Source organism: Mastomys coucha, unplaced genomic scaffold (genome assembly GCF_008632895.1).
Source record: "Mastomys coucha isolate ucsf_1 unplaced genomic scaffold, UCSF_Mcou_1 pScaffold3, whole genome shotgun sequence".
Taxonomy (NCBI): Eukaryota; Metazoa; Chordata; class Mammalia; order Rodentia; family Muridae; genus Mastomys; species Mastomys coucha.
Window position 1 is genome coordinate 45193980 of NW_022196909.1, and position 22820 is coordinate 45216799.

At 52.2% G+C, this 22820-nt stretch overlaps 1 protein-coding gene across 2 annotated transcripts in view; it reads right to left on the bottom strand.

Moving 5' to 3' along the window:
• Positions 1–4325: 4325 nt before the first annotated feature.
• Positions 4326–22820, bottom strand: part of Zfand3 (zinc finger AN1-type containing 3) — a 214181-nt gene continuing 195686 nt past the window's right edge. For both annotated transcript variants that reach the window (XM_031348630.1, XM_031348629.1), the window contains one exon: positions 4326–4716. In XM_031348630.1, the coding sequence (XP_031204490.1) occupies positions 4562–4716 (155 nt within the window). In that variant the 3' untranslated portion in view covers positions 4326–4561. The remainder of the gene's footprint in view (positions 4717–22820) is intronic.

The window sequence follows — 22820 nt, forward strand, 5'->3', positions numbered from 1 at the left end:
GGTCTCTCCAGCATGCTGGCTTCAAAGTGGCCAGATCTGAAATTCTCAGAACATGAATTTTCAGTGTTGAAAGAGGCAATCTGAAGGGCAGACTGTGGCTCACTCGGTGAGAGAGCCCTTGCTCAGCACGCAGGAGGCCTGGACTCCACTCCCAATCCCTCATTCTCACACTTAGCCACTCTTCCTGTGTGGACACAGACGGGAGTTGAGGCTGGGGATGACACCTCCCTGTGACCACGGACAGCAGCATCACCTCCTCCTGCTTTACCTACTCTGGGACTACTGGGCCACATGGGAAAGACGATGTTATTTCTGTGTGGATGCACTTCACACCCCCACAGGGTTCTAGCTATACACGGGGAGTAGTTGGCCCACAGTCCTGGAATGTATTTCCCCTCTAAAAAGCGACCGTCACCAGCATCCTGGCGTGTGGAAGCTGCCAACTTCATGCCTGGGTCTAGGTGGACAAGGGAGGGGGGAGCCCACTAGACCGCTTTCCCTCCGTTTCCTCTGCTACCTCTCTGTAGCTACCCTCTGTGTCGCTCCGGCAAGCCACCTGCCTCGGTGCCCTCCTCCAGCAGCCGGTGCCCCAGGCAAGCTGGCTCTAATCCATGACCCAGGGCTCCATTTCCTGATGTGACCCCAAGAAAGAATGTAGAGGAGGGACATGTTCTAAAAGCGGGACATCTCCATGACGTCTCCCAGACACCCACAACAGCACACATCCGTGTACCTGCTTGAGTCATCCCACTGGTTCCTGTGTGGGTTACGTTGCTAAGGGAGCTTGTCTTCCCTTTCCTGCACCACCCCACCCCCTGCTCTGAGAAGTACTGTGACCAGCACCACCTGGGTTCAGGAGCTCTCTTCCAGGTGTCATGGCCTATGGTTCATAAAACCAGGGCCTCTTCGGGAGAAGTTAAAGGGGGGCTCAAAGGCCATGTGTACACAAGACCCAGGTTGAATTGTCAGAATAAAAAGTGAAATATACGAGTATAAAATTGACTTCTAAGGTGAATACGAGGAATGAAAATAATTCACAAATTACGGTTTTTAAAACTTAACGAATACCTAGACAGAAAAAAAAAAAAGAAAAGAAAATGCAGAAAGGCAACCTTACATGGTGGCCTCGATGTGTGCCATGCTGCTGTGTTCCTGTGCTGGGCTGTGTCGTCATGGGGCGCTTCTCACCTGTGGCGTGGCTGAGCTCGGTTTAGAATCTGACACCTGTGAGTGGCCCGCAGCTTGCTAGCCAAGTGTTCAAACTGCTGTCGGGGGTGTGGGCAGCAGCGTCCGGAACAGAGTGGACTTCATGCTGACCGCACTTGGGCCCAGCCCTTCCTGAGGGGCCCAGGCCCTTCCTCTGGTTTTGCTCAGAGCTCTCTTGGGAGATGTAACATGACAACACACACCGCCGTGGACAGGGACTCCAGGGACAGTGGCCACACCAAAGTCAAGGTCACCAGTGTCTCCTGCACACCTCGGTGACTGGGCAAATCTCCACAAAGAGCCTGCAGTGACTCAAATGTCCTGCCATGAGTGGCGGCCACACACCCGGAACTAACCTTTCTCTGTGCCCAGGTATGTGGAAAGGAAGGTGAGGGCTGGCCCCGGGGTATGCCGGGAGGGGAGGGACCTTTGGCTCCTGGTCACACCGGCTGGCCAAGATGGCAGGAAAGTGCTGGTGGACGGCCGAGAGCATGGCGGCCTCCGCATGCCCATGAGCCCTGGCTCCATCTCCGGGATTTCTGGGGCTGCAAACACTTGGGCACCTGTGGCCCAGACGGGCATGCTGAGCCGCCTCCTGCAGTTCTCTTCTGTGCATCTCCTGCCTTGCAGAACACCAGTGCTTGCTTCCTAAGTCGAGATGGGAGCTGCTGGCTCTGGGCAGAGGCCCCGATCTCACCACAGCTGCAGCGCTAGCGTGTGCCCACAGCGAAGTCACTGCGTGTGGTGGGAGGGGATAACACATTTTCTGTTTTACTTAACAGTCTACATATACCTCAGGATCTGAGCCTTTTCTCAGACCTTGCACTAGAAGATAAGTTACCCCCCCCTTCCAGGTCAAGGGGCCTCTTCCTCCCTCTTGCAGGCAGCTGTGGGGGGCTGCAGAGGGCCTGGCCACACTCTCATTGGTTTTCTACTGTGGGGGTGGGGATGGCGAGGAGGGCCTTCTCCCTGTGGCCAGCAGAGAGCCTCTGTCCTGGCTGAGCCACACTCCAGCCATCAGACTAGCCTCAGCCATCAGACTAGCCTCAGCCATCAGACTAGCATTTGTTGCTACCTGCTGGCTTTTCCCTGCTTTGTGCCAAGCACTCTCGACTTCCTGGCCATTCTCTCACCCCCCTCCGACGACTGTGGGGTGGTGTAGGTGCCCTTCCTCTGCCTGAGGTAAAGCTTTCAAAGAGTGTTGAGTGGCCTCTGACGGTCAGAGACATGCTCATCCCTGCGGCCGCTCTGAAGGAGTGGGCAGCATTCATCTTGCCTGCCCTCACCCGTGCTAGACTCAAGTCCCCAGGCATCCAACCCGCCCATACCTGGGTCCTCAAGAGAAGACTCCAGAGACACAGCACCCGTGCCGTGCCTGCACCAGAACCTTCAGGCACCCAGACAGGAAGCAGCTGCTGGGCCTGGACACTTAGTGTCCCAGGTCCCTAGGAGCACTCTGCAGAGCCACAAGAGGGAGGCCCGGTGCTCCTTTCCTGGCCACCCTCAGGCAATAGGAGAGCCGCCAAAACAGACAATCCAAACGTCCATACCATTGGTTTAATTTGTTTCAGCAGGAGAAAAAAAAGAATAAAGTTACAAGATTCTTTTAATATTTTCACAATGTTAAACTAAAACTGAGCTCTAGGCTATGTGTGTAAGTCAATCTAGGACACAAAGGGTTAAATAAGATTTCCTCTTTAAAGATACAAGAACTTGAGCTTCCCTTACACGTAACAAATGTCACAGAACAGACACTGTAGGGAACAAGCCCTTTCCCCCAGCCAGCTCTCCCAGCAGAGTAAACCTGGCTGCGGTCCCTGGGCACATGGTCCCCAGCGCCCCCTCCCAGTGCTATGGGGACCTGAGGGCCTAAGAAGGGTTCATGGCGCCTCACTGAGGATGGCCATGTGGTGGCCGAGGGCTGTGGCTTAACAACAGTGGTAAACGCTAGGCAAACCTGGCACCTATGCCCTGGGCTGCCCAGAGGGAGGCGCTGGTCGGGTCCTGAAGCAAGAATTAAGGCTGGAGATTCTGCACGGGGTCCGCAGTGGCGGGGTGCAGACGGGGTGCAGGTGGGAAGAACATGATTTCCTATCTGCTATTTTGGATCAAGACACTGTACTTGCAGATCTGTTCATCTGGAGAGCAGACCCTGCTCAACTACACAAAGGAAAGTCACTGGGCTAAACCATTCTTCAGCAGCCAGATGTGGACAGCTCCATTGCCAAGCCGCAATCTGGGACAGGTGGCACCTGTGCGGCACTTAGACCTGATCCAGGCTTTCAAGGGACTCGTACAATCTCCCCAGCCCCACCCACCAGCCCCATGTACCTGTCCCATTCGGGGCCGGGCTAAGAGCTGCCTCCCACCCACAGCCGCCACCACTCACACAACACCACACCAGGGTCCCATGCAGTCCACTGTCTTCCGTTCCTGAACTTGTCCTGAGGTGGGTGCCTGGTTGTCCTCAAACTATGGCTGCATAGAAACAAGGGGAGGCCCTGCCGGGACGGGCGGCACCTCCCCCTGTGCACTGGTTCCTGCGGTCATGAAACAGCTTTGCGAACCAAAGATGGAAATCTGGCTGCCCAGGCCTAGGTGCAGGCCTCAGCCCCAGGGCTGCTGCCACCAACACCATCGCCCTTGGCAAGCTACAGCCAGAGCCAGTGGGTCACGACCACGGATCCTGTGCAGAAAAGGTAGGGATCATGCGTGGACTAATCTTGAGTGGATCTAATTTTCAAAGTGAAGTTGTCTCCTCTTCTGTGATGAGTTTCCCTGTGACAACAGGTAGAAAGCTTCCTCCACAGAATCTGCCCCCACCCCCGACTTCCAGCGCTGAGGGAGAGTGAGGGCACAGCCGCGGGGCCAGTCTCGGCAGCTTCCTGTGGCCAAGGCACACGTGGCCATCAGGCCCTGCTGGGACCAAGCGAAAGTGAAGAGGTGAAGGGCTGAACACGAAGAGTTTTTGTCAAAGCTGCCCACCGGGCCGGTGAGGCCTGCGCCTCCTCTAAGACTCCATCTGGTCGGGACACTTTCCGCTTAAGGCTTTTGTAAGTCTGACTCCAGCAGTGACAGGCATGTGTTGTTGTAAATCCACTAGCCATGCTCAAAACAAATATTCTTCATGTTTTAATTTTATACAATGGCTAGCAGGCACCTTAGTAACCAGCCAGAAATCAATTTCATCCACCATCAACCCCTAAACTACAGTCCCAGGATGGCTGGCTAAAGAAGGGAACGGCCGGCTGTAGTCTGACGCGTGCCCAGTACAAGGTGTCTGGCTGACTTTGTCCTAAATAAGGCTAACATTAGTGAACTAAGAACAGCGTCGTGTGGTGGCCGTGCCTGGCCTTCAGGAGCACCCCTCCCCGATGCGCTGGCAGGAGCGCCCCACTTTCCGGTCCAGTTTCACCATTTTCATGATGGCTTCCTCTCGGCCGCGGCCCATGTGGTCGAACGTACAGTCGTGTTGCTCTGGGAGGCGATGTAACATGCAGAACACGTAGCCTACAAAGAGGGAGGCAGAGGAGACAGACAGTTAGGAGCCTCACTGGTATCCACAAGAGGGGGGCACATGGCAGGAGACACAGGGTCAGTACAAGACTTCCTATTGTGCCCCATCCTTTAGCATGGGCCTAGCATTTCCCACCCCCAGCTTCCTGGTACAGTGGGATCTGCAGTACTTCCGCTGGGAAATGTGTTGGCACTGGCCTTGCCAATGCAGCAGATGAAGAGGGACTCCAGGGTCAGAGAAGCAGCTTTGTACCCATGACAGCTCAGAAGCCCTGGCAGGCTCCAGCAGGGATCAGGTTACACAGGTGGGTGCTTTGCAACCCTGGAAAAGGTGGTACCCAGGAGAGGAAGAACCCAAGAGGGCAGAGGCCAGGCTCCTCTCAGGGCTCCCACCTGGGCTGCCATCCAGTCTGTGGAGGCAGCTGTAGGTCCAAGGGAGACACGGATGTGGCTTATAAGAGAAGCCCAGTGACAGAGGGGAGGCCTGCAGAGCAAGGTGTACAGGCGGACAACGGCATGCTGGGGAAACAAGGACAAGGCCACAGGGTCAAGACCTCAGCTCACAGGATAATGGAGAACTCAGCCTATGGAGGTTAACTGTCTCCTCCCGGCTCCTCCTTTAGGGTTTCAGAGACTCTTGCAAGAGGACCAAAGGCCAGAGCCAAGCACTGCCCTATGCTCATCCCCACATCTCAGACCTGTGGGCCTAGGCAGAGATGGCAGGTCTGGATGGACCCAAATACATTCTTAACCTGCTCCCCTGTGTGTGTAGCAGCTCACAGGGCCACTGTACCACGCTGCTTTCCTTTAAGCTCAGGTCCAGAAACCAACAAGTAGCCGCCTGTGTACAGAACACCAACTGGCCGGAGAGGACGAGGCCCTGGAGTGGAAGACTGAGTCAAGTCTCACTGGCCCTAGGTTTCCCAGGAGATGCTGGAGGCAGGTACATGTGAGCAGACCGACCCACCATTCACCCTGCGTGGCAGCTGCATGCTGCATCTCAGGGCAGCTACATGCAGCTGAGAGGTGGGGGGCAGAGCCTGAGCCATCCATTGTTCGAGAAACACATTATTAACTGCTTCCCAGGGAGAGCAGGCCAATATGTTTGACTCTAAATTGGGACTGGGTTTGAGGAAAAGAATAGAGATGAAATTTTTGTCTCTTGAGAAGCTAGGCTCCCACTTGGTCAAAAGCAAAGTTAAGATTAATGAGCTTGTGTGTTACACTCACGAGAAGTTCATCACTCCCAGACACTGGGTACCAGCTGTCTTCTCTGAAGGGCTCCTCAGCAGAGGCTTCTGCACCCTCAGTACACAGCTTCCCCCCACCCAACAAGCTAAATCATCTTTCAGGAACAAAGCCCTTACCTACGGGGGGAGGCCTGCTGCCATGCCGGGGCACCTCAGCCTGGCACAATTCCCTCCATGTGGCACTTACAGAGGGCTGTGGCCCTGCTGCACCTTCCTCTCTCCTGGGTGGGAGCTGCTCGGTTTATCTCAGACCCTAGTCAAAGCAGATCCAGAGGGGAGAGCTCCTTTGGCACGGGAGACACACTAGCAGCTCTGTCTGTTAAGATTCATAGAGCCAAGAGCACCCATTCGAGGCCCATGCTCCACACCTGCCAGATGCAGCCAGAGTCTGGCTCTGAGCTCTGCAAGGCGGAAACATGCTAAGAAGCAGCTGTACTTTAGGGGCGCAGGCATGAGGGACCTGGGGGACATTTGCCAATGTTTGCCCATGTCTCCATGCCACATCAAGGCTAGCTTATTAGGTGTAGATCCCACGCCAGTCCTGGCATGATCACTCACAGTACAGGCCAGCTACTGAAGACCAGAGCTGCTGTGTGGACAAGTGCTGACTGAAGGTGGGTGGAATTTCTTTTCTTTCTTTTTTTCTTTTCTTTTTTTTTTTGGTTTTTTGAGACAGGTTTCTCTGTGTAGCCCTGGCTGTCCTGGAACTCACTCTGTAAACCAGGCTGGCCTCGAACTCAGAAATCCACCTGCCTCTGCCTCCCAAGTGCTGGGATTAAAGGCGTGCGCCACCACCGCCCGGCTTGGAATTTCATTTTTCAAACAAAAGAAAATGGAAAGTTAATGTGAACCTTCTTGACACACAGACCTGCTTCCAGAAGCTGCTGCAGGGCTTGTGAACTCTCTATCACTCTGGAGACAGACATTAGTGAGTCACAAACAAAAGGACTTGAGGTTATTGTGTACTTTTGGCTGGGCTAGCCTTGGCATTTCTCTAAGTCATTCATTAGAAACTAGAAGGCAAGGCAGGAGGCTGCAAGTTCCAGGAGTCTCAGGAAGAGGAGGACAACAGTCTTGGGTCCTTTCTTGAAAAGGCCACAGAAAGTGGCACCAGATGGGCTGGAGACACCATGGCTGTTACTCCCAGGGCGTCAGTTCAGGCGAGGCTCACTCCTGTGACACCCTGCATGCTCATCACCCAGAACCCCGCACCCTCCCCAGCAGCATGCGCTTTCAAAGCAACTTCATTGTACTGGCTCGCTCTCACTGTGGTAAGAGCTTTACAGGGACTGGAATGGCTGGCCTGCCAAGTGCAGTCGGATCCACGCAACCCCAGCATGCAACTCTGTAACCTGTGCTGCTCCAGAGCCCAGGAAGGTGAGCTCCTTAGACAACAGCTTGAAGCTGGCCCTCCTCCACGCTGTCTGAGCCATTTTCAGTGTAACTGTACAGAGTGCCCAGGAAGGAGGGCAATACAGGACACATCCTCCATTAAAAAGGGAGGACATAGCAGCAGCAGCCAGCCCTCTAAGCACTGCTCCCTCCCCACCCCCCGTGTCTGCCTTGCCCCTCTGGACTGCACCCTTTTCTCTATGTGAACTAGCCACTGTCCCCAATTCTGACAGACCACTCTGGACACAGATAGAAGAGGTAGAGAAAGCCAAGCACACGTGTACCATCCCTACAACCTAGGGTGTGGGCTGGACGGTCTCCCCCTTAACCTGAGAAGACCCCTTCAACTCAGCAGACAGCACTAGGAAGACGAGTGGCCACATCATGCAGGTCTACCCAGGCCTGCAGACTGTGGGTAGCAGGAGAGGCCTGGGGCCTAAATTACAGAAGCTTCCATCTACAATGAGGCCTGCAGGAGAAGAGACGGTGAGACGGCGAGACGGCGAGGCCACCAGCTGACTCACCCAGAACACACAGCTGGAGGGTGAAGCTGGCTGGAACGATAATGGCACACACAACTTTTCCAAAAGACGAGCTGGGTTTGTTTCCCAGCACCAACCATGCCAGCCCCTAACTGTCCATAGCCCCAGCTCTGGAGCATTCAATGCCTTCTTCTCACCTCTGTAAGCAGAGACACGCATGTGGAGAAGTGGAAGGAGAAGCCACAGAGATCTAACACATCCGGATTCAGACGCCAGCCATGTGCTACAGATGTGAAAACAGCGTCCAGTGACTGATGTATAAACTTGCCATCTGGTAGGGAGGAAGGTTCTCCTCACCCCACAGCCTTCGGTGATCACCCTCTTAAGCCAGGTGCTCTCAACCATGGCAAATGTCCATGGCAGACAGGAGGTGACTGTCCAGCCTGGACACTGCGAGCATGCACAGCGCCACAGTAGCCAGTCAGCCCTGGCTCTAAGTGTTCCTAGAGCAGTAGTTCTGTTCTGCTCCTGTGCAGACAACACTGCCCGAGGGACACCTGACTGTCACCCAGCCTAGTGCGGAGGCGGCCTGGGGCAGAACAAGGCAGCCAGCTCCCAGCTCCCACACTTCCCTGCCACTGAGCTCAGAGATGACCACTCCAAGGGTCTGAGCAGAGGTCAGGGCTGCCTTTATCTGTGAGATACTGAGAGCAACAAGACGACAGCAGAAGCCACACTCCTGGTGTCTGCTCCTAACCCACTCAGCACAATGCTGCTGACCAGCTTCATCATGAAGTAGAGCACACCATTACAGGTGGCTGACCCAAGCCGCTCTGGACTCTCCGGTTTTAATTAATTAGCACTTGCTTTCCTGCACATCTCCCACTGGAAAGCCCCCACATGCTGTTTTCCTAAAGACAGGGATGGGGCAAGGCTCAGCCCAGCTGCTCAGGGTTTCTACCTAACGTTTACACTTCTCTGCTCATCTGAATTTCAAACTGTTAAAGGCTCAAGCAGATTCTAAAAATACTGACAAGCCTGAGGACCAAGACATGTACAAGGCTCTGCTGGTGTGCAGTACCAAGTAGCAGCACGGAGCTGCTGGCAGAGTACGTCACTAGCCCCAACCCTTCGAGGTCCAGGACTTCAGCTCTGAGTTAAGTCAGCTTAACAAGGGCAAGCAGAACCTGGGAGACCCCTTGACACGTCCTGAGGCCATCTCCAAATCACAGCACTGCAGAGATCAACCATGATTATCTAAAGAGTCACTTTAAAGAAGCAGTGCTGGGAATGTAGCAACCCCTCCCCCACCCCCCATGGCAGAACACCAGGCATGGTGGCACGTGCCTCTAACTCCTGCAATTAGGAAGGTATATGAGGATCAGAAGTTCAGGATCATCCTTGGCTACAGAGTAAGTACAGCCTAGCTACTGACCGTCTCTGACTCCTCCTGTATCTGAAATGCCCAGGATGCTCCTTGGGAAAATAAATCCTATTGTTCCACAAGGAAGTTTCTTAGCCTCAGGACAGCTCACTCATCCCAGCTCATTCCTAAGGGCATGCGGAACAGCAGGTGGCACAAGCTGTGCTTGTTGGAAAGCACTAGCCACTTACACTCCCACCAGCAGAGATCCCCAGACGACATCCCATCCACTGACCCAATGCCCACGGCAGGGTCTGCAGCTGAACTGTTAAAGGATCGCAACGCATTTATTTCATCAGGCCCCGCACACGGCCAGCAGCTGCAGGGGTTTAGGAATGGACAGATCTGCTTTACATTCCCCTCCAGTCCTGGCTTCACATGGTAGAGGGAAAGCCATTATCCAAGAACCAGAACTGGAGTCCAGCTCAACGAGCTCCGCCTGTGCTCTTGCTGCAGAAGAAAAGCATCCATCGGGTGGTCAGGTCACCTGCCAGGGCCCTAGAACCAAAGCCACAGTGAATCATCAAGTAGATCAGCATGGTCTCTCTTCCAAGGGAGAGGAGGAGTCGCAATTTAGGAAAGCCCACAGCTCCTTAGGAAGTCACCCAGGTGCTGAGCCAAGGGGAGGTCCTAAGGTGGGCACACACCCCAACCAAACACTAAAACATACAATGGAAAGCGGCTTGAGAGCAGCCAGCAGTGAAAGTGAACTTGCCACAGACTAGCTGGATGAGCATGCATTTCAAAACAACAAGCCCCCACCCCGCTGGTGACCTTCTCTACAGCTTCTCCACAACCTCAGTGTGAAACACTGAGACCAATATCTTCCCAGCTCCTCACAGCCAGTCTCCAAGTCCCACGGAATCTCTTCCAATACTGAGGGCACTTTTCCAGAGCTATGCCGCTGGAGGGAGGCAGTTCCCAGAACCCTCTGCCACGCACTGTCTCCTAGGTGGTCAGAGCCTCCTCACAGAGCTAAAGGTAGATGCTCCCTGCCTCTGTGTGAACCCTGGTTCCTGCTGACTGCACTGCTCCCCACCAGGGCAACCCCCATGGCTGCCTCTCACACAATCTGCCTCCTTTGCTCACTCAGCCCTCAGATTCAGGTCTCTCCATCATGAGGAGCCCCTAGACTCCAGTGGCACCTGAGACTGCGTCAGCTGCTAATCTTGTGCAGCTTTTCCATTGGCTAGCCCACGTCACGAAGCCACGCACCCCTGCTCCCACAGACAGTACTTGCTTCTTTCAAAGTAATGAGGAGAGGTCACAAGCACACTGTGTTCTCAACCTAAGGGACAAGCGAAGGCCAGCCATGAGTCTGAGGGGATGGCTGGCTCTCACTGTCCCCTCAGCAGCAGACAGCAGGCCAGCTCTTGGCCTTTGTGATGTCACCTTCTGCGCTCCCCTCCTCACTGGCTGTTACTCTAAAAGCAAGGACCCTGCATGAAGTCCCACTGGCACCCAATGCTGAGCCGCATCGCAGAAGAGCTCCAAACTGCAGATTGCACCAACTCTGCAGGCCTGAGCTCAGAACCTCAATCCCCCAGCCTCCATGGACTGACCTAATCTTTCCTGCCTCATAATGGTGACTACCCACCCAGCTGTGATTCACCTTAGGTCCCAGATCCTCTCTCTCCTTCCCTTCCTTCTCCTCACACAGACCTGATTATCCTCAGGAGGGGTTTCCTCAGACAACCCCTAGATCAGGTCCTGAGCTCGCCTTGCTCTCCACTGCATGTGAAGGTTGCACGGCAGGAACCAGGGCCATGTGCTGAACAGGCACAGTGGGGCTGGAAGGCCAGGGCCCCTTTCCTACAGCATTTAGAAGGACTTTGGGACATATCGGTTACCATTTAGGATACACTTGTTTCATATGTGTTTAATTCCTCTTTGAATACAATAATGGAATATATAGAGTAAACTTCACATTGTATAAAATAATAATCACCAAAAAAGTCTCTCAGCTCACTTTCTGTCACCCTCCGTGGAGGCCAAGCCATCATGGCCACCAGTCTCTAAGGATTCTTGAGGGCCTCCACACCAGCATTTCTGCTACTCTACCACAGGGGGATTTTTACAATGCAAATCAGATGATATCACTCTGATGCTTTAAAAAAAAAAAAAAAACCTTCAGTGCTAAAAATAATGAACTTACCAAGGCTAACAAGCCCCCGGCTGGGCTGCCACCCCACTCTCCTGCACTGGGCCCCTGCCACAGCACTGGAACTCAGCACCGGCTGTCCCACACAGGCCCACGCTGTCATCTTGGTCCAGGAGACTCCTCCCAGCCAGCCTGCTGTGAGTGCCCCCATGTCTCAGTGAGGCTTCTATCTGAAGTGACCGTGTCCCCTGTGTGTTGTGCACCTCTCCCAAAGACAACAGCACAGAGGCAGAGATTCTCATTCCGTTCTTCTAGAATTCAGCGAAGACGGACAGTACATAACTTTATCTAACAGACATCTCACTAAAGACAAAAGAGAATTACTTCTAGCATAAAGGGACACAATGCTAACAATGCACTTCTGGTTCTGGGAGTGACCAGGGTGTCTCAGCCACCACTACCGACTGGCATGGACATATGTGTGCACTAACAGGCTTATGTCTCTACTGCTGTGACTAATCCATGTAAGGACAGCATGCGAGGCTCTGGGGTCACAGATGACCTGGGTGGACAGTGGAGAAGTCACCACAGGCCTCCACTCCTGCTTGCTTCTCAACCTTGCACAAATATTTTGGTCAGTTACTCAAGATTCAACAGAAAATTAATCCTCGTACAACAGCTCAGCTCCAGGGAAGAGCAATTTAATTGAAGCAAGAGTATTAACATAAATCTGGCCCCTTAACTTGTAAATCTAGAGCCTTCCCTCTCTTCCTGGATAAATCTGTAGCTTGGCAGGGCAAGAACAGAGAAGCACGTCACCCTATGTATTAATGACAAGGACTCACAAGCCTTCCTGTGTTAACTCAGCTCCCCCTGCCGAGGGCCAGGACTGACCAGATCAAGAAGGATGCTGGCATGTGAAGAGCATCCTGTGATCAAGGAGGAAGAAGCTTGGTGAGCCTTGCAAAACTCCAATGGCAGCTGCCAGGCTGCCTCTGGGGTCTGGGGGTCGGTCCATACGACTTGTCTTTTAACTGGAGCATCCTCTGTCTGCACCCCCACACAGCCCAGATCCAGCCATTTCCCAAGCAGCAGAAGCAGGCACCCTGACAACTAAATATTCAACAGAAACTTCTGGCTTGGGAGAGCATTCAACACTGGCACAGACCTACTCCCTGCGGCCCTGTAGGATCTTCCTAGAGGCCGTGCCAAGTGAGTGAAGCCTCTGAAAGGCACCTCCCGGAACAGCCTGACCTCATGTTCAACTGCACAGCTGGGCATATGCTTGGGGGGTGGTGCCTGCCCTGCCGTGTCTGACAGTAGGGGAGTCTGGGAACCCAAGCTCCGAGGACGCCAACCCTGGGAGAAGAATGCCTCACCCACAGGTATGGAAGGGCCACTTGGGAGCCAGCGCCTGGTTCTTCTAAGTGCTCCAGTGACCCACTGACACAATCACTTTTTTTGTTTCCATCTCTGAACTCTGCTGTGTCAAGTCCATCTCAGCAGAGCAGAGACGTGGTAAGTCCCTTTCCTCATCAGTCAATGAGGGGTGCAGCTGCTCAGCTAACCCAGTCAAGCCTTCTCAAGGCTCTTGTGGCCCAGGGCCTTAGCTCCCCAGAAGCTTGGCTGAGTCTTACAGACTGAAGAGCTGCAGTGCAACAACACCCAGCACCATGAGAGCCAACAACACAAGACCATGCCAAACACAGCCAGGCTGAGGCTTGCAGAAGACAAACTGGCCTTTAAGATGCAATCATGGCTGGGTGATGGCGCACACCTTTAATCCCAGCACTGGAGAGGCAGAGGCAAGTGGATCTCTGAGTTTGAGGCCAAACTGGTCAACAGAGCTAGTTCCAGGACAGCCAGAGCTATGCAGAGAAACCCTGTCTTATGCCACATCCCCAAAAAGACGCTCCGGGAAACCAGTTTCCACTGCTGTTATCACAGGCTGGTGCTCTGTCTCCTGCTGGCAAACAAGATGAAAAGCTCAAGTGGCTGCCTTGTTGGAATCTGTGTCTCCAGGACCTGTGTTGTCTGACCTCTCATCCAGACTTTGGCCTGCTTAAGTAATGGTACTTTCCTGAATCAGACACAAACTCCAGGTACTGATCCTGGAGAAAAGGTGGCACTAAAATCTCACCTAACAAAGGAATCACGTTCCAGTGCAGGACCATCGTCCAGCAAAGAAAGCGACAGGCTCAAGGAGTGAACCGTGTCTACTGCTTTGTCTGCTTGGTATTCGTAGTCTAGGCTGGAGCTGAGCAGAGGAGGGAGGAAACCGCTGCGTCCTGTGGCTGAAGAGCACCGAGCGGGACACATGGAGGGAAAACAGCTTCAGGTCACAGCAAGCAAAGCAAAAGACCTGCTGCAAACAACTCAATACACTCAAGCTACGTGTCATAACCAGGGGCACCCAGGGAGGTCTGCCGCAGAGGGCCCTGCCACAGAGGGCCCTGCCAGGAGCCCCACGTTCCTGCTTTACACTCAGGCTATGTGTCATAACCAGGGGCACCCGGGGAGGTCAGCCACAGAGGGCCCTGCTGCAGAGGGCCCTGCTCAGTGAGACACAGACCATGCGTGGCGGCCAGGCTGCTGCACCACCCATTACCCAGCTATGTGGGAGACAAAAGGGAGGGCAACGCTATAGACCGAGTCCTGCAGAAACAGTCTTTAGATAAGGTGACACAGAATACAGTAACAGCACGGGGAGCGTAGAGGGGTGGCACACAGCCACTCAAGCGCCAGGGGAGCCAACAGCCCCTTCTGCCTTCAGTGGGTACCAGGCACACACAGTGCACACACATACATGCAGGCCAAACACTTGGACTCATAAACAATCACTAACCTCTACAGGGCTGAAAATATGGCATAGCCTGGGCTGTAGGCCACCTCCTCAACATTTCGGATGCTCAAAGGGACAGTGTGGAGGGGAAAAAAGGCATGGACTCAAATCTCAGGTTTACCTTAGCATCTCCAATACTTAACTTCAAAGCTTGAGTTTTAACTCTAAGAACTGAGGTGTCCTAGTTTTACAAAGCCTTTGTAAGAGTAAAACTGACACAACCTTAAGTCAACCGGGGACAGACGAACGACGGCACTATTCTTTACATCTCCCACAAGATCCCCATTTTGTTCCCTCGGTAACTGCATGTCACTGTACACGGAGGATGGAGCAGTGCTTCTGAGCCGGGCAGAAGAATAAACAGCCTCCGGAAGTGCCCTTGCAGTCTGCAGAGAGGGACGGCCATGTTCTAAAGCCACATCAGCAGAGGGCCACCCATCATGGATTCTAAGGAGCAATGTCTGAGCACCCTAGGGAGGGTGAGGCCCTTAGCAAGAAAGGTTGCATTAAAAGGAGAGTTTTGGTAATGCTCTGACTTAGGAAACACGGAAACAAGTCGACTCAGCCGGATACTGACATCATCTCTGCTGTCCCTAGGGACTGGGGTGTTGGGAAGCCACTTTATTCCAGTTGGTGACAAGCAAGGTCAGCAAAGAGGAAGAGGCAGGGTGGTTGCTCTGGATGGCAGTGTGAGTGGGAACGAGGCGAGGACACAGATCCTCAGCAGCAGGCCCAGCTGCTGGGTTATCCCAGCACAGGGTCCTAAGACCCGCCCTGCTTACATTCTCAGTAGCAAGACAGGAGACATGTGTGGTCACACAGCAAGCTATGACCTTGCATTTTCTGCACCCAAGGAAAAACAGTTTTGTTTATAAAGTGTACTTTCCCCCAAAGTTGAGAAATTATGTAAAGTAGTTGGAATGAAATATGTTGTCAGTCTCAAAAATGAACACCGGGACAGGCCAGCCACTGCCTCACCAAAGTGGGTCTGCCTTCAAACAATACTGACAGGTTCTCACAAGCAGCAGGCTCCCGGACCTCACTGGGTCACACCAGATGCTGCACGCAGGGTTCAGGGGACGGTGAGTACACAGCCCAGGTCCCTGAGACTTTAGGACAGAGAAAGGAAGGCTGATGTTAAACCAGCACTCAGGAAGCATCATGAGCTCAAGTGAAAGGAAACAGAGTTGACCAGCTCCCCAGATGTTTGCAAGGAAAAAGGAAAAAACCTCATATACTGAAAACTTGATCTGCAAATTCATAAATTAATAGTATTTTGGAGGTGAGACCTTTGGAACGTTGGTTCATGTGAGACCATGAAGTTGGTCAGCGAATGAACCAAGGCAGTCAGAACTGACTCAGAATTCTCACTTACTCGCTCTCTATTCAGCTGAAAATTGTAGTAACTGACTTTAAACTTCCTGTTTCTTTCCTACAAACAGGAAAAAGTACATTAAAGTACAAAGGGCTCTGAACACATTAGGATTACCTAAAGCAGGGGCACCCTCCCCAGGGTGCACTGCTGATGTGAGCCACAGTAAGATTGTTCCAGAGGCACTAGAGTACCCTGTGGCAGATATTCAAACTAGCTTTAAACACAAAGGGTGTCCCTCTTGCAAAACCTTGTGAATATTATAAGTCTGTAGGAATAAGTTCACATCCCATTATTGTTTATAACCTGTATGTTATTTCATATACATGCACATATATACATGTGTCCACATGTGATGTATGCATATATGGGTGTGACTGGCTGCTACGTGGTGTTACTTTGCTGCAGAGACACCCTTCTAGGGTCCTAAATCCAAAGCAGAAACGTGGAGGCTGAACAACAGAGGTTCAAAGATACTGGTTCAGAGAGAAACCAAACACACAAAGAATTCATGAAGACATGCTGGGTCCTATGTGGACAGCAGGGCAGGACAGGGTGGCAGGGGGGTGAAGCCTCCAGCTAAGGGCAGGGCAGACACGGCACGAGCAGTCAACAGCCAGGCTGGCACTGCAGACCACAGTGACATCCAGGCCACAATGCTGTGGGATGGGAAACCTACCTACAAGCCACACACAGCTTCCTGCTAAGCCATATGTAAATGTCTCCTGCACTCTCTTGGACACACGCCTTAAACAGGAGCACTAGCTCTCGCCAGGGTGAAGGCAGCAGTGGGAAAGGAACCCTTAAATCGTACTTAATGCCGAAGACCAAAGAAAGCCAAGGTGTTGGAGTTCAGTAAGTCAGCCAAGGGCAGGAGTAGGCTCCGCTCTTAACCTAACAGCTCCCTCTGTGCATCTACGGGACAAGAGGAAAGAAAGGGAAGCTCACAGGGAGAGCACGCTGTGTGTTCACGGGTGACGTGCCATGCACGTGCAGCATCTCATGAAATGTAGAACTAGCAGGAACTAGAGATGCTCCAAAAAAACCAACTGTGTTTCCTGAGGGAGCAGCAACCTAACAAGAGCTACTGTGGGTTCTAAGCATGATACCATCAGAGATTCAAAATACTTGGGACGGCTGAGCGCAAGATACATTCTGAGAAATATAAAGCATGGGTGAGAAAATTTAAAGACTAAGTGAGCAGAGAGACTCGTGTGTGTGTGCGTGTGTGTGTGTGTGTGTGTGTGTGTGTGTGTGTGTGTGCTCGCACGTGCGCACGCATGTGTGTGTATGTTTGATGAGCGATGTTTGAAAGGGGCAGTTCACCAGGATGTCTGCAAGGTGAAAACACATGGAGAAAATGCTCAGTGTGTGCAAGCTGCTCCTGGTTCAAGGAGAAGAGAGCGCTCACGAGCCCGTGCTGAAGGTCGCCAAGGGCACAGAGAAGCAGTGCCAGTGACCTGTGAACTGGCACAGATGCTGGGATAGCTGCTGATGTTGGCTACGGTCAAGTGCACACCCACCACTCAACACTCCACCCCACACATGTACTCCATAAAAATTAAGTTGCACATCACGACTGTCCACCTAAAGATTTATACAGTAGCACTCACTGCAGCTGCTAAACATGGCCTACCCTCTCAGCGTGGCTTTTTCTCAGAGGAAGACTAACGAACCAACAGCAACAGAGATGACTCTCAGAGCATTCCATATGACACAGACCTAAGACTATACACTGTGAATCCATGGACACTAAAATTCTAGAAAAACCAACACTGCCAAAGAAAGCAGGTCTGAAAGCAGGTCTGTGGTTGGCTGGTGCTAGGCAGGAGGTTAGCGTGTTGGAGAGACTGAGTCCTTCTAGAAGGGCGGACTAAAAGCCAGCAGTGAAGACAACATAATGTCAGTGAATTCACCTCAACTTTCAACTGCAAAATGGAGAACCCCCCCCACCCCCCGACAGAGTTTCTCTGTGTAGCCCTGACTGTCCTGGAACTCACTCTGTAGACCAGGCTGGTCTCAAACTCGGAAATCCACCTGCCTCTGCCTCCCAAGTGCTGGGATCAAAGGCGTGCGCCACCACCGCCCGGCCCAAAATGGAGAATTTTATGGAACGGAAAATGTTATGTATATTCATTTTTAAAAACTTTAAAAATATTTCTGGACAAAGAATTAGCCAAAATCGTTTATTATTACATCCAAACTATAAATTATCAGTAATTCCCTTCGGAATAATCCCCACCTGTCTATAAACAGTCTGAGCAGGCTGAGCCGTCACTGCCACTGGAGGGGAGGTCGGGGTCGGAGGTGGCGCTCACAGGTGACACAGGAAGCAGACATGTTCTGGTGTCCTGTACATGACGAGCGCAGCTCCGCTGCTTGTTTTGCTTGGGGAGGGCAGCACCTCCATCTGTGCTGGCCAAGCACACAGGCAAGCTGGACCTCTGAGGGGAGCAGGTCTCACACTTCCATTTGCTGTGGCAGACAAGCAGCACAGGGACTCATCTGTTTAGTTTTAGCCCAGACTCTTGCACGGTAAAGGGTAAGTGGCTGTTGTGTTTATATGAGCCAGCTCAGTAAGTTCTGGCTGTGCTACAAGATCTCTAGTGTGCTGTGTGCTTGACCTAAAAGAGAAGTCAGAGACCAGGTGTGGTGGCGCACGCCTTTAATCCCAGCACTTGGGAGGCAGAGGCAGGCGGATTTCTGAGTTCGAGGCCAGCCTGGTCTACAGAGTGAGTTCCAGGACAGCTGGGGCTATACAGAGAGACCCTGTCTTGAAAGATGGATGGATGGATGCATGGGTGGATGCATAGATGGATGCATGGATGGATGGATGGATGGATGGATGGATGGATAGATAGGTAGGTCACATTGATCACTAACAGTGCCTGACCTGAGCTAACCTCCGACCTCCTCAACCCAGAACCAGAACCCTCCTCCTCTTCCTTTCCACCAGACCCTTGCCACCTGATGCCAGTTCTACCCAGCTGCAGATCCCACATTTACAACGAACACTGCCCAAGTGTTCATCTTTTCCTCCATCTAAGCCACACCCATCCTTAAGGCCCGAACTGCAGAAGCCTGTCCAGTCTTCCAAGTGGGATGAAGCCCTCCTGCCCATCCTCTTAATAATCTGGTAACTTGCTAATGACCCTAGTGCTGGCTTGTCTGGCGGCAAACTGTGACGTGTGCGCATGCTTTCCCGTCAGGCGCAGCTTAGGACCCCTCCTACAGCCCTTGCAGAAGTAGCTGGTTTGGGCTGGGGGAAGGAAGGGAGACACAGGGACACATCCTGTTACGTCCCCACTCCTCCCCCCACTCCTCAGGAGACAGGAGCGGGGCTGAAAGAACTTCTACTGGCCAGACATGGAACAGTGTGAGTAATGAAAAAACCTGTCTATAGCACTGACTCAGAAGCCAGTGGAGAGGAGGGAGGGCGGGAGGGAGGGAGGGACCCACGGCAGCTATAGGTTTAAAAAAGAAAGGTGTCTCCACTCAAAGAATGCCAGTGCCCAACAGAAACTGTGGAGCCAAATCACTCTGAACTGTCGCATGAGGCTGGTAACTAGATGCCAACCTCAAGACAGATAGCATTTGCTGTCTGGAGACGGTCTCCCTAGGCAGCCTGGCCTGAAGTCTCTGTATAGACCAGATTAGCAAACTCCAGAGTGCAGGGACTAACAGCATAGCCCTGGTGCCCAGCCTCTGGGGATATTTTGATGAAAGCATTGACATACTGTCAAAGTATGCTACACACACACACACACACACACACACACACACACACACACACACACGGCTTACAGGGTGCACTAGTGGAGGTGGAGAATAGAGCGTGCACATGAACCAAGCAGCATCAACACTGGCGACCCAACAACACCGAGCTTACAGAGTGAGGCTCCAGCAAAGCTCATCAGCACAGCATAGGGCAGTAGCTGAGAGAGCGCACGTGAACTCGCTAAGGAACAGACCCCAGATGAGGGGTGCTCAGATCTTAAAACCCAGGGCATTGGGCTGGCGAGGTGGCTCAGCGGGTGAGAGAACTGAGTGCTCTTCAGAAGGTCCTGAGTTCGGATCCCAGCAACCACATAGTAGCTCACAACCATCTGTAATGAGATCTGACGCCCTCTTCTGGTGCATCTGAAGACAGCCACAGTGAACTACACCAGAGTGAGCGGGGCCAGCAGAGGTCCTGAGTTCAATTCCCAGCAGCAGCACACATGATGGCTCACAGCCATCTGTACAGCTACAGTGTACTCATACACATAAAATAAATAAAAATAAATCTTTAAAACCCACAGCATTTGTGTGTGCACGTGTGTGTGTTCATGTACAAAGGGGGAGGGCCTTTATTTTAAAATGTCGAAACCAGGAAGTTGGTAAGAATGTTCCAGATTACAACAGATTAAAACAGTAACACCGATCACAGACCAGATCCAAGGGGAAAGCAACTTTGGGAAAGGAGCATTACTAACTCAACACACACACATGGAACCCAGGTGGAGACCCAGGAGCGGGACTGGAGTGCGCTCCCTGGAGCTGGAGTGCGCTGCTGGGACCGGCTTCACAGAACCAGGCTCTGCGGCCCCAGGGAACACTTTAGAGGGGGAAAAGGCCATGATGATCACAATTAGCTCTCAGATGGCCTGAGAAAAATTTTTATTTCCAAATAGAGCTGAAAACAAGGCCTGGGTCTCCTGCTCATTTGTTTGCATGGGCCCAGAAATAATTTTTTTTTTCTTTCTTTCTTGAAAATCCTTGAAGACTGAGGGTGTCCAGGGCAGTAGTAATGGTCACGTGGGACTCACTTCACTGAACCTCTGGGAGCAAACGTGTCCCAATACACTGCCTAGGGAGTTCTCGCAGCACCAAACTTAGCCTTTGGTCTGTGAGCTCATACATCCCATATCTCTTACTCCTCAAAAAACTTAACAAAATGACTTGAAAGGTCACCTCACTGTCTTCGACAGTGAACGACAAACACAGAACAACCACAGCAGCACACAAAGACAACACACTGCAGAGCCCCACGCAGTTCTGTTCTTCCTGCTCCCCACACTGCACCCCATGCAGAGGCCCAGCCACAGCACCATGGCCTCTGACACGAACAAAAAGCTCACTCTGAGAACAACCAAGAACGTGAGATTACCACGAGGTCCTAAAAGCAGCACTGGCCCAGTGTGAAGCCCGCTAAGTTGCCACATACTAGGAACATACAAACATGCACTCGACAGGTAATTCTGTGGTCTTGAGAAGCCATGTTGAGGGGTCACACCACACAGCATTTAGGTGCTGTGCATGGTCCAGACTCAGCGACAGTGGCCAGACTTAGAACATCCTCTAGGTGGCCTTAGGAGACAAGACTTGCAACAGCAATGATCACTTCTGTCACCTTGTCAAGCAGAAACTCAACAAGCAAGCCTGTTCTATGTGGCTGCCTTCTGTCTGGAGAACTGGACTGTGGAAGACGCTGTAGGTGAGAGGACCAGCCTACCCACACCACATGTCCTACATGACTTTCTAACTGGCACCTCGGAAGATTTCACAGGAAAAGGGTGTTCTTTTGGGATTGTTGACACAAAGGTTATCTAAGTCACAGTGAGACAGAGAAGTCATCTTCAAAATCCACCTACTTACTGCGAGCCCAGGACCGTCCTGGCAATTAACAATTCCTATCACCTACAACTGTCCTGTGAGAAGGCTCAGAACTCGCCTTACAAATTGCTCTTTTGAAGATCAAAGGGAAGCTGAATGTGTCTGTGTGTGCTCTCGATGAGACTGTAATTTAATGGAATTTTTAGAGAAGGCTTTGCTGGCAGTGCTTGGATGACAGCCCCGGGGCGGAGGATTCTGGGGAGCTTGGCCACTCTTCCCTTTGGAGCGTCTTCTCTGCCTTTAATTGGCACCTCATTAGAAATTAATGAAAATGACATCCTCTGTTCTTCCTGCTCTAGGCATTGAATGCTACAAAAAGGCCCATCACAATTCATAACACATTCAATTTATATAGCAATGGCTCTTAAGCATTATTTATGAGATGTGAATTTCTTGTCAGCAGTTAATAACCTGTACAGAATGGAAGGGGAATGGAAGAAAAGATGGAGAATATATAGAGAATGATTATTCTGCAGTGGAGAAGCCTTCTGTTTTAAGTTCAACTATGTCGAGCCTACCCTTTCAGTAATAATGCGTTTCCCTCTAACACCTTACAGGACAGTTCATATCTTCCCAGAATTCCATGTGTCCTCAAGGAGAGCGGCACACAGCACAGCCCACCTTTCCTAGAGGAATCAGAGCGGCAGCCAGGAGAGCAGCACAAAGCAGTTTGTCAGAGCCAGCCCCAGAGCGCATGTTCTCCTGCGGCCCTTCATCTGTAAGCAGTAGCAGGTGACAAGGCCGTCTTTCTGAGCTCATGGTCTAAGGCTCTCCATGAACCAGCGTGAACTCCAGCTCTCTAGAAGGATCCAGCTGAAGGGACTTTCATCTCAGAACTGGTCAGGAACTACCTGCTGTTACATGACTGAGAAAGAACTCAGGTCTACAGTGAACCCTACGTAGAGACCCAGCCTCCTGTCAGGGTGAGGATAACAGAGACTCTGAGCCCCAGTGAGCCCCAGTGAGCGGCACGGAGCCATCTGATAACTACTTCTTGACTCTTTTCAGCTGGGTGCTAAGACCCATGGAAACTCAGTGGTTTGCATCAAAGCTGCAGGGCAGATGTGGAGCCCTGGGTGTTCTAAACTGCCCCGTGAACTCCCTGGCCTACCTGAGGAGGAGAGGGAGCGTTAGCCACTGCAGAGGCAAGGCAGCAAGCACCCCATGGACCAACTGCTTCATCTCCCTCAGCATATCCTACATGCTGCCAAACACCCAGTCAGCACTGAAGAGGGCACAAGAATATTTCTATCTATTGTCTCTAACCGAGAGACAAGCGCTCTGTATAACAAGGGCAAGAGAGCTGACAGAATGCAGAGCTCAAGGCAGCACCCGCTCATCTCAACACAGAGCAAGAACCTGCAATCTCAGGGACCATACGGACCTGTCAGTAATGGAATGAAGCCACCAGACCCCAAAACTTCCTCAGCTAGCCAGAGAACTCTACCCTGCCTCACTGGGCCACACCGCGGGCTTTAGAGTCAGCTGAGTCTAAAATCCTGCAGTGTCTGCTCCCATTACCCAACTCTCATCTCTACTCACAATTCACAGCAGAAATGAATGCCACACCCCACCTCCCCA